This window comes from Varanus komodoensis, unplaced genomic scaffold (genome assembly GCF_004798865.1).
Source record: "Varanus komodoensis strain SLA01 unplaced genomic scaffold, ASM479886v1 scaffold16, whole genome shotgun sequence".
Lineage (NCBI taxonomy): Eukaryota > Metazoa > Chordata > Lepidosauria > Squamata > Varanidae > Varanus > Varanus komodoensis.
Window position 1 is genome coordinate 3,119,645 of NW_025335468.1, and position 12,664 is coordinate 3,132,308.

The 12,664-nt window shown below is 39.2% G+C and overlaps 1 protein-coding gene across 5 annotated transcripts in view; it reads left to right on the forward strand.

The window, feature by feature from the left end:
- Positions 1 to 12,664, forward strand: part of CPT1A (carnitine palmitoyltransferase 1A) — a 63,181-nt gene that overhangs the window by 13,001 nt on the left and 37,516 nt on the right. For all 5 annotated transcript variants that reach the window (XM_044425519.1, XM_044425523.1, XM_044425522.1 and 2 more), the window contains exons 2-4: positions 3,855 to 4,008; positions 5,585 to 5,724; positions 9,773 to 9,944. In XM_044425519.1, coding sequence (XP_044281454.1) covers positions 3,868 to 4,008; positions 5,585 to 5,724; positions 9,773 to 9,944 — 453 coding nt within the window. In that variant the 5' untranslated portion in view covers positions 3,855 to 3,867. The remainder of the gene's footprint in view (positions 1 to 3,854; positions 4,009 to 5,584; positions 5,725 to 9,772; positions 9,945 to 12,664) is intronic.

Below are 12,664 nucleotides of genomic sequence, written 5' to 3' on the forward strand. Positions count from 1 at the left end.
GTTCGTTCCCAGTTAGCTTGTTGTAGTTAGCATGTTTCGTCTGGTGGTGCCTCTTGATATTGAATTCCTTGAAAACAGCCACAGTCTCTTGGCAAATTAGGCAGACACAGTTGTTTCGTATTTCATTGAAAAATACTCCAATTTCCACTTGTCCTGGAAGCGGCGGCCCTCGCTGTCAACTTTCCTTTTTTTAGTTACAGTCGCCATTTTAGAAATGGGCACACAAGCCTTGTGTCACAAGGGTCATGTGGCGAGAGTGCTGACTCAGGTCTACTGCCATCTTCTAGTGAAATATAACCACCAGCCTAACAGATATCGGGGAAATTGAAATCTCATGTAATGACAACATTATGACTCCTTGAAATACTGGCAACTTGCTTTTCAAAAGTTCCATCCTTGTCTTCTCCTTGACTGGGTAGTTGGTAATAGACTCTAACCACTATGTTCCTTTTATTCCTTCCTCTGTTCATATTAATCCAGATACTCTTGATAGGGCTACTAAACTCATTCTTGTGTATATCTATGCAGAGATATGTATCTTTAACATATAGCGTCACTCCACCTCCCTTTCTGTTCCTTCTGTTTACAGCTTATATCCTTCAATTGTTGAATTCTAGTCATGGGAGTTATCCCACCAAGTTTCAGTTATACCTATCAGGTTGTATTCGCCCTCCTGTATTAAGAGCTCAGGTTCATGATGTTTTTGCCCCCATAGTCCAGACTATGTGCTTTATATTCCAGCTTTCTTCCTACTTTTTTTTTTTTTTTGTGAAGACTATTATTGGGCACTATTAGAACTTGCATCGCATAAGCCTTTGTCTGTTCTTATGCCCAGGTGTACTTTCTCTCCCCTGAAGGATCCAGTGTAAATTCCAACCTTTTCATGTTGTGGCCAAGTACATCCTTTCCAGTCCTTATTAAGGGGCAACCCATCCTTTGCAAGCAGTCCATCTTCCAGGAAAAGTAACCTGTCATCCCTGAATCTATGTATCTCATGTCAGCACCATCTTGGTAACCAGATATTCACTTGGAGTATTTTTCTATCTCTCTCTCTTTCTTTTCCATAAAGTGGAAGGATTATAGAGAAAACTATTGAGTTCTCATAGTTTTTGACTTTCCTCCCTAAAGCTTCAAAGTCTGATGTGATTTCTTCAAAGCTCCACTTAGAGGGACTACCAGGGTGGCCTGGAAATCAGGCATATTTCCTTCAGTGGTTTCTACATCATTAATGTAAGGTAGAATGGCACCCATAATCTGAGACATAATTTCCATATGTATGGATTTCTTCCAGTGAAACCTTTCTATATGTGGTACATTATGATAAAATAATTAGTAACCAGGAATATATATGCTGTGGTGTAGTGGTTAAGAGCATGGGACAGGGACCCAGGCGATCCGGGTTCAAGTCCCTGCTCGGCCATGGAGCCAACTGGGTGACTTTGGGCCAGTCACAGACTCTCAGCCCAACCTACCTCACAGGGTGGTGGTTGTGGGGATAAGATGGAGGAGGAGATGTAAGCTGCCTTGAGCCCTTTGTAGGAAAAAGGCAGGATCTAAATCGATAAATAAATAAATAAATAAATAAATGCTATTTTTTAGTGTTACTCTCACTCTACAAAGGATCAAAGGAATAGTTTGCTTGTCTAAAGAAGTAGACTATTCTGCTTTGGTATTAATCACTTGGAACATATTCTGTTAATGGCCAGTTTTGCTCCAGTATCCCATGTTGGTTCTTCTATATCTGTTTATTCATTTATTAACATTGTTTCTGTCCCAGTCAATACTTCCATTTTCTGTTAACAATGAAACTTTCAGCCATAAAAATTAAAACTGAAAAATCAAAACAGTTTCAAATATAATTGTCCATTAAAATGCATAAAAGTACCAGCAGCAAAATATTAATACAACAAAGCTAAAAGTAGGATGGATAAAAATCAGTCCAGAGGTTATATTCATCATGAAATAAGCATTAGTTTTTAATTATGTAGCATGAAGCTGGATATTCATGCAATGTTTAAATTTTTTGGTAAATGAATTCCATCAACCCATTTACAATGTCATGTTCTTCCAGAGGTATCTGTAAGATTATTGAGCAGTTTTTCTATCTGGAAGATACTATCACAGATGCTTGGTTTTACATTTATCAGAACTTTGAATTTGTGTCTGCAGAGTTCACATGCCTCTCCTTCACAGCAAGAATGTTATAAAATGAACATACAGAGTTGAGAAAAGGACCTTAATCTAATTGTTCCTTTGCAAATTTATGTACACGGAATCAACCCCTTACCTCTTAAGTGCTAAGGTGCAAAAAAAAATCAGTGAATAGAAGCAGATTGTTGGGAGTGGAATAGATCTGCACAAGAAGTTAAATGTGATGAGGGAGGGGCAAGCAGTAAAAATGAAAGTGAAATATTTTGAGCAGAACACTCCACAGATCTTTGGATCTTTTTGTATAACCCTGAGGTTTATCATATAATTCTTTCCTTGGAGGAGAAAACCTATTATAGCAGCAGGCAGTAAAAGAGACCCAGTTTGGGAATACGCTAATGAAGTTCCTCTACCTACTGGTAAGGCAGGCAGGAATGCAAATTATGTAGAAAACCATGATTTACATCTAGTCTTTACTAGCTAAAACCATGGAAAGATTGAAATTTTGGGGAAAATAAAGCACTTGGCACCAAATGTTCCATAATGTTGGCACCAGGCAAATCTCTGAGGAACAATGCTTCACGGCTGGTATTGCCACTGAAAAGACCTTTCTTTCTCAGCTTATTTGACAAGGATTCTTGAGATCTGGGTAGGCATATGTGAGAGGAGGCAGTCCTTCAGGTAACCTGGCCCCAAGCCACTTGGAGCTTTAAAGTTTAATACCTGCCATTTGAATTGGGCCAGGAAGGACATGCAGCCAGTGCATCTAGAAAAATACTGCTGCAATATGATAACCACTGTTAGCTTGTTTAGATAGTATAATCTTAAATGCTAAAAATAGGCATACTTTTAAAATAAAAGCTACTGAGACAAGTTTCAGCATACAAAGTTAGGAGGGAATGTAAATGTGGTGTTGTAGAAGGGAAAATGTGTTTACAGTTAGAATGGATTCATGTCTTTCTCAGGGGAGGGGTAGTGCTGTTGGGCATTGAACCAGAACACAGAAGTTTCTCCAAAAAATAATTCAATTTGGGGTGGGTGCACAACTCAAATACTTGCTGACTAAGTCTATAAAATATCCCTTCAAAAGCGTTTGAAATGTCTATGATGTTTCAATGTGAGGCAAGGCTATAGAAGTCTCATTTGTGAATTTTTACAGGGGATCTGGCTGACATCATCTGTCAGTTTGAACTCTCTTGTATTTCTTCTCTCTCTCTCTTTCCAGCAAAATCCACTGAAGAGCAAAAGATAGATTAGCTCCACAATATAATTTGATTGGTAGTGCTAGAAGCCATCCATCTGGAAGTTCTCCTAATGTTCCATCAGGCTATATTTATGGTCTGTGTCTTTAGAGTGGGTTTCTGACCAGTCGTGGTATTTTCTAAGGCTTTACAAGTAATGTCTCTTTTGAATGTAGAATTTGCCAGTTACTCTGTGTGTGTATCTCTGTGCACATGCGTGTGTGCGTGTGCCCTGTTGTAGATGTTAACATGACTTTGTTCTTCATTCTTGATGAGACATTTCTCTGATGTGGTTTTAAACATTGGAAAAGTGTAATGCTTCTGCAGCACTTGATTCCTGTGGAAAAACCAAGGTAGTGAATATTTGGCCTGCACAACTTTGCACTGAGTATCCTGTTCCCTGTTTACTCTTGTAAAATGTGAGTGGCTACTAATACAACCTTTTAAAATTCTTTCATTTCACAGATACGATCTAACAATGGCAGAAGCCCATCAAGCAGTTGCGTTTCAGTTCACTGTAACCCCGGAAGGGATTGATCTGCGTATGAGCCATGAAGCTCTCAGGCAGATCTATCTATCTGGCCTCTATTCTTGGAAGAAGAAGTTCATCAGATTCAAGGTAACTCATATTGCAGATCTGACTCTGTATGGAAGGCAGTTATCCATTGTGCAATGAACAAGAGATTCTGAACACCTGTGTTTATTGTGCAACATTAACAATGGTGATATGGTACATAACTCTTCTCCCAGCCCATAAGTTCATCTCCCATCAATCTGTTCTGGTGGTGGCATTTTCTGCAAAAATAAGCATGACTTACTGAATGAAGGAAATTTTCAACAGCCCCTTCCTCCCTGCCAGTTTTTCCTGTGAATGTGATCCCACTCGTGTGTTATGTTAATCAACCAAGTGTTTTGAAAATGCAGGTTGATCAAAATAATGTGTAGTTCTGCTCCCAAAAATCACTGAAATTTGATAACTCATGAGAGCCAGTGTGGGGTATTGGTTAAGGGCATGGGACTGGGACTCAGGCAATCTGGGTTCTAGTCCCCGCTCAGCCATGGAGCCAACTGGGTGACTTTGGGCCAGTTATGACTCTCAGCCCAAGATACCTCTCAGGGCTGTTGTTGTGGGGATAAGATTGAGAGCAGGAGAAGTACTATGTAAGCTCTTTGAGTTCTTTGTAAGAAAAAGGCAGATCTAATAAATAAATCAAACATCCTCTTCCATAGACTGTGCACAGAATGCTAGTTTGATGCAGTGGACCCAGGGACAGCCAGGGTTCAAATCCTTCCTTAGCTACTTGTATGCCACTTTGTATGTCAAGAATGCCACTTTAAGCATCATAGAAGGAGGGTGAGTTTGTGAATGTTATAATGCAGTTGCACTATGCTTTATTTAAAAGTTCCCCACACTCTTCCCTCTTGGTTTTCACCCCCACAACAGACAGTCTTTGTTGTTTTGCCCCACACTCTCTCACAGCCCATTAACTTTATTTTCCACTTGAAACCTTATTGTGTGTCAGTAAGCTATTGCTCCCCTTTCTATCCCCATACTTTCATAATCACATAACTAATGTTTTTAAGTGTCTTCATAACCTGGAAATTCTGAGAAGCCTTTCCTTTAGCCAGCAGAGGTACCGTGGCAATTCTAGTTTAACTCTCTTAGGCTGCATGTACAAGAGATGGAAATGAAGGGACCTTTCCAGCATTCCCCTCCTGCTAGCTGGATGAAATTGTGAAAGTGCATCTTTCCTTGGGAGCTTCCAAGAGTTATTTTCGTTTTGTTAGAGCATCCTTTTCTATGGCAGGAGGCAGTTCAAGTAAGAAATGTCTGCCTGGATGGTTCATTATTGTTATGAACATGTATGATAATAAGTTTTCCTGGTTTGGGGATGGATCAGATTTACAGCTGTCTATCTTCAGACCTGCAGACAGTTTTCAGCAAGTATGAAGACCAGCAGCTTTCTATCAGTCTTCAGTGTCCACCAGTTTTCACTTATGCGCATTTGAACAAATATTGCTGTTAATAATATATCCTGGTCTGTCAGGCAGACCTGTAATATATCCTGGTGATCTGTCAAAGTCCATGTCAGCCTGTATCCATACGACCATGTCTTCCTGTATATCCTGCTGGGTAATGCGAAGTGGTTGCTTTGGAATTCAAAAAGTTAACTGTAAACTTCTTGTCTTTTCAGAATGGCATAATCACAGGAGTCTATCCTGCTAGCCCATCTAGTTGGCTTATTGTAGTGGTAGGAGTTATGTCAACAATGTATGCCAAAATAGATCCTTCACTGGGATTAATAGCTAAAATCAACCGGACCCTTGATACAACGTAAGTAAAGTGGATCCTCTTTTCTCATTCATTAGATTTCTCACATCAGTGAAGGTAAAACATCAGTCCTCACACTGAATAAGGTGTGAGGTTAAGGTTAGAATAAGCTAACACTGGATGTGGTGATGCTGGTAGAAATAGAGTGGCTTATTTTGAGCCAATTTAGTTAGACTCTGCCAATAATTCTGTTGCATAGCCTCGGGTGCCTCCATTACACCCACCCGAGGCTATGCAACCCAAGGTGTACTTACCTTGCTGCTCTGCCAGTGGTGTTAAAGAGAATGATACATCCATGTGCACATTCTCACACACATGCACATATGTATTATGAAAGATAAGAGTTACAGCATTATTTCCACATATATTTAAAGCAAAATCTTTTTCTTCTCACCCTCGTCAGTAGCTGTGATGTGGAATGGGTCCAAACACAGGCAGTTCAGAATGCTGGAGGCAAAATTCCTAAAAAGAAGCAAAAAGCAACAAAATAAAATTCATGAATTGACTTCCAGATTAAGGCAACATGAACTGAGTTCTGAGTCTGTTGATCCAACAGTCTTCCTGTCTATCCAACATGTCAGTGTCCTTTGTTAGTTCAGTTGGAAGAGATTGTTAATCTGAGAGGTTATGTACAGTGGGCTTAAACAGTCTTGCAAAAAGCTGCTGTAGATTTTTGGTAAGAATGGCAGATTTGTGATTATGGAATCTTGTTCTTGCAGTTTTTCCTGCATATTGCATACAATATTCCTTTCTTTTTTACATTCAGTTAATTAGTGGAAATGCATGTCACTGATTGCCTGATGCAGTCAGTTTGAATAATAACTGCAGCTGCAATAAAAGAAGTGGTTTCTTAGAGGTAACTACAGATAATGCAGTGTAATATTGGTGTGACCCTGGGTTGCAAATAATATTTTAAGTCCTGGTAAGTAACTTATACAAATGCAGTGGTTTCTGAACAGGATACATGGCTGACTGTTCACAGCTTCCTTTACAAAGCGCAATATAGGCTATAATCGGGCAGCTGTATGTCATTATTTGGTGGTACTCAAATGGTAGCACCCAACAAATGGAATGCAATTTTCTTTTGAAGAGATCCTTTGATTTATGCAGGAGATTAACCCTGGAAGTTAGTGATGCTCAGTCAATTTGATAGTCAATAAAATAAGGATTCACACTGTTGAAGATGTCCTTTAAGCACATTACATCTTTTTGAGAAGTTTTCTTCATTATTGAAAATGCATTTTATCTTAGAGGCAAGCTACATATGTTATTCTGTAGATTGTTTCAGTGATGTGACCTGAAGTTACAGAGGAGAATCTGTAGGTTTACAATAGAACTCTGTGACAATTTGATGGTTTTTCAGTGGTTTAAAGGGCATCCAGGGAGTGTAATTTTGTGCTTTCAGTTGTGGTGTTACTAGCAGACTTTTTGTTTCACGGGCATTGTTGATAAACGTAGTAAAATTCTGCAAGTTATCCCTTCTTTAGACCCAGATGATAAAGTCAGAAAGGCTAATGTCCCTATCTTCAAAAAGGGGGAAAAGGATGAACCTGGGAATTATAGACCAGTTAGTCTGACATCAGTCCCTGCCAAAATTCTGGAGAAAATTATTTAAAAAAATAAGTCTGCAAGCATCTTAAAGAAATGTAGTGATTAATAGAAGCCAACATGGATTTATCAAAAATAAATCTTGTCATAATAATTTAATCTCATTGTTTAACAGGGTAACCTCCCAAAAGGACAGAGGGGAACACTGTGGACATAATCTATCTAGGCTTGAACAAAGCTTTTGAAATAGTGCCCCACAATTTTCTGATAAGAAGATTAGCAAAAACTGAACTTAAATAGAAAAACTATTAGGTGGATCTAAAATTGGCTGCTAAATGGCACCTTCTCAAATTGGAGGAAGGTGCAGTGGTGGCTTGTACTTCGAATTTAATTGGTTTCAGGAGGCTGTTTGAACTCTGGATCATTTGAAGTTAGAGTCTTTTGAACTAGGAGGCACCACTGTAACTAGTGGTGCGTTGCAGGGTTCAGTCCTGGGCCCAGTGGTCTTCAACAACTTTATCAATGATTTGGATGAGGAAGTTCAAGGAAAGATAATCAGATTTGCAGATGATACAAAACTGGGTGGAATAACAAACACCCTAGAAGACAGAATGGAGATCCAGGGCGATCTTGATAAACTTGACCACTGACCTGAAAACAACAGAATGGGATTCAATAAGGACAAGTGCCAAGTTCTCCACCTAGGAAAAAGAAGCCAAATGCTTCGATACAAGATGGGGAATATGTGGCTCAACAGAACTGAAAAAGAAAAAGGCCTCAGAGTAATTGTGGACATCAGGCTAAATATGAGCCAACTAAGCAATACAGCTGGCAAACTGGCAAATTGGAATACTTTGTCCAGTTCTGGGCACCAAGATTTAAGAGAGATGTGGAAAAATTAGGGTCCAGAGGAGGGCAACAAAAATGATCTAGGGTTTGGAAACACTGCCGTGTGAGGAGAGGCTGGGAGAACCTGGCATGTTCAGCTTTGAGAAGAGAAGACTGAGGGGGGACATGATATCCCTGTATAAGTACCTCAAAGGCTGTCCCATAGAAGAAGGTTAAGATATCTTATTGTTGATACCAGAATGTAGAACACGGAATAATCAGCTCAAGTTGTGACATCCCAGGTTCAGGCTAGATACCAGGAAAAGTTTCCTCACTGCCAGAGCAATATGACAGCAGAACTGTTTTCCTAGAGAGGTCATGGGGTCTCCCACATAGAGACATTCAAAAAGAAACTGGACAGCCATCTGAGTGAGATGGTGTAAATTGGTGTCCTGCAACAGCAGGGGGTTGGACCCGATGGCATTTATGACCCCTTCCAATTCTACTAGTTGTTGGCTAGGGTAGGAGGCTGGGGCTGATAGTTTGCCCTGTATCCAAACAAGACCCCAGCCTCCTTCCCTCCACTGCTGCTTTGGCCTTTTGCATAAAATATAGGGTGCAAAGCAGGAGGTAGTGAGAATTGCTGCACTTGATACCTTGTACTGGATGCACGCAAGTCTTATTGTTCAGAGGCTTACATGCATCTAGAGCAGACAATGTAGGTCTGTGCCCTAAGATACCCAAGAAAATGTGCACTGGAATCACAGTTATAGGGATCCAATTGTTCTGTTCAAGTTGGCTGTGACTTTTCCCCATAAACTTCTGTGGTTTTTTTTTTTTCACAAGTTTACCATATGTGAGTTAATTACTCCATATTTCCAACAACGTCTGCTACCGAATATATATATTTAGGTTTTGTGGTGATGTATATCAGTAGAAATGCTTTATAAAAATGTTCTTCTAACAAATGGAATAAAATATCTTTACTAATGAGCAGACATTTCTGTTCTACTTATTTTCCCATTTATTTTATTACCATTTCCTGGGATTAGTTTTGTACCCTTGACAAGTCAAGTTTGCTCTGAAATATGAGCAGGTTATTCATTTGTATCATCTAACCACTTAGCTTTTGTTACACAGCTTCGATTTTAAAAATCTATTTGAACAATTCCAACCATCTTTATTGATGCATTTTGGCAAAATCATTGTAGAAATTCTTGATTTTTTTATTTTATAATTTCAAGGATTGTTAAAGATTTTATGTAATATTTTACTATGTTTTGTTTTGGATTTTAATTTTGTGAACCCTTGGTGGTATAGTAATGAAACAGATGGATAAAATAATGATTAATTTGCTCTATTTATTTAATGTAACCGTCGGTATCAGTGATAACATTTTTTTGAGAAGTAAAACAAAGAAAATATGTGGGAGGGGGGATTGTCTTCACATTTTTCACCTATATTTTATCACCCCCAAACTGAAAATTCTAAAAATGCTCCTACCACCTGCAGCTTGCCAGCTCCCAACATGTTTGCAGGACCATTTTAGCTCAGTCCTGTGATATGTTCAGAATAATCCTTTCTTGATAACAGTGGCTTCCTTTATATGTTTTACCTCTTCCTGCAATTCTTTACAGTTGTTTTATCTTTAATTTTTTGTTTTTTTTAAAAATAGAGGCTATATGTCCAACCAAACACAGAATGTTGTCAGTGGGATTCTCTTTGGGACAGGGCTCTGGGTGGCCCTTATTTTCACAATGCGCTACACACTAAAGATGCTGCTTTCCTACCATGGGTGGGTGTTTGCTGAACATGGCAAACTTTCTCCAGGAATCAAGCTATGGATGGTAAGACACTTTGATCATCTACTTGAGTACGGAATTTATATAATGCTTAGCTGGTTATATCTTTGATTAATAACTTGGTATTTAGAACTACATCTTGAGTGTTTTTATTTCATTTCCCTTCTTTATATCTAGTGAAAACATTAAAATGCCATTGAGTAGTTGTGCCTGTTCCTTCAAAATTTCACTTTGCTTACATCCTGAGAATGACAGAATGACCTATCACTTGGATAAAGCTTAGTTACATTTGACTGCAATATTTAAAGAGCTAAAATTCAATATTATAACTCTTTGCAACAAACAAAGCTGTTTAGGTTTCCAGTGTAAACATGTTGAGTATTTATGCTGGAACATAAGCCTTGATAAAGGACAAAATTATTAGGAAACTTGGGCCTAAATAAACACAAGAGAAAACATTTTGAATATGCTTTGGGTAGTGAGGAAATGCTTTCTTATTTCTTAAAACCTCATTTTGTGTCTTTGCCCTTGCTGTATCTTTCCTTGAGATATGTTAGCTGCAGGGTGACCCACTCTGTAGAATAAACAAAAATAAGTTTTATGTACAACAGTCTCTTCTGATTACTACATGCTGCCTTCTGTATATATTAGTAAAGTATGGAAGGAATTCAGCTTGAATATGGTGACTAGTATGTTGAATTACTTCTGTGAGCAGAAATCAGATGCAAATGAAATGTGTGATAGTTTTCTTCAGATATGATTCTAAGATCTTTCTTATTTGAATGCAGGCTCTGACTGAAGGGTAAGGTCCAGAGCATTCTGTTGATGTGGCTTAGCATTTTCATTGGCTGGAGTTTTGGCATGTCCTATGAATTCAATACTTCTAAATCTGTTTTTCTTAAAATGCTAAGCTTGGGCAGTGTGAACAGCTATGACTAATATGTTCTGCTTTTGGAATTTTACTCCTAGATACTGACAGGAAGCCATTAGTTATCATAACTGAAGTGGCAAGCGAGAAATACAGCTAATACTTCTCTTTTATGGAGATTGACATTCCAGATATTTGAAAGACTTTAACATTACTGGCTTACTTCCTAGGATGTAGCATTCTCCCTCACTAAACAATGTTGATTGTTCTCATTTTTCTTGAGCCTCATTTCTCAGTATTTTTGTAACTATGTTTTTTACATAGTTTTTTTGTTTTCTTACCTAAAGAACCTTGGGGAAATATACTTTTGTGTCATTATTTATCTCTGTTACTGATGTGATAACTGTTGAGTTCTGTGAAGGTTTAGAAAATAGAATTTAATGGATTTTGTGATAACTGCTTTCCGGCAAGAGCTTCACTATGCCATATCATCTTAGAGAGAATTCCGACAAGGGGAACAGTGTGTCATACTTAGGCAATGCTTATCATAGTGAGCCATTGCAATCTATGAATAAGCAAGGCAAATTGGTAGAACTCTTCACAAGCCAGGATTATGCTATTTATGTATTTATAGTTTTTATATACCATCCACTACAATCATCTTGGGATGGTTTTACAATAAAAGCAGCACAAAATAAAATAGAGCACAACATCCAAAACTTCCAGTAAATAACACCCACCTTAAAACCTATTAAACCTTAAAATAATGGGAAAATAAAAAGTTTATTTGCTCAGAGTGCTATGAACTAATAACTTCAGATAGTTGTACAGTGGTACCTCGGCTCACGGATGCCTCAGTTCACAGCCAAATTGGGTCACAAAAATTTCATTAAAATTTTGACTCGGGTCACGATCTCCACATTGGGTGGCGACCATGATCGCGGCCATCTCCCCACCCCCGAGTGGGGAGATGGCCGTGATCATGTTGGGAATGAGAGGGAGATGGCCGAGATCACGCCCATCTTTCCTGCATGAGCATGCCCATGATTGTGCCTCTTTCCTGCAGGAGCGCAACCACGATCTTGGCCATCTCCCTCCCCCCAGTGCCATTGCACCCGTCTCCCTCCCTGCATTCGCACTTGTCTCTCCCCTCCCAGCACCCCCCCGTTTTCCCCCCCCCCCCCCCCCCCACCAAGCATGCTGGGATGACAGGCACGTTCAGGGATGAGGGACGTGATCGCGGTTGTGCTGGGGAGGGTTGGGGAGATGGCCACGATTTTTGTTGTTCTTTGTCACTTTGCTTCACATTTTCTGATTAAAAAAAATAGTTACAGAACGGATTAACCTTATTTACATGAACCTTATGGGGAAATTTAACTTGGCTCACAACCAATTTGGGTCACAACCAGAGTCCTGGAACGGATTAAGTTTGTGAGCCAAGGTACCACTGTACTTCAATATATTGTATGTATGAGAAGGTTTGAATACTGACAGGCCAAACAATCGATAGTTTAAGCATCTCATGTTGAAACTGCAAGATGCAGGATCCCTTCTGAAGAGAGAGAAAGCAGTTTTAAATCCCTCAAATTTGCTCTGTTTCACACTGAGTTGTCCTGTCCTGGTAGAAGAAGATTTGAGAGCTCAGGTTGTTGAATACTTTTGCCGTTTCCCATGTCCTTTAGCAGTTGTGCTCCCAAGAATGTTCTAGTAAAGAAAGAAAGGAATAGAAAGGTGCTGTGCCACAGTATTAAATGACAGAGAGGTCCCTGTTCCCAAGGAGGTTACAGGGAGAGGAAGAGAGAATGACAGGAGAGAAGAATGCAGCTGAATCTTAGATGTACTTAGAGCTTTGTTACAGTTGGGAATCAAGATTAAGAGCCTAAGTCCAAGCTGGACT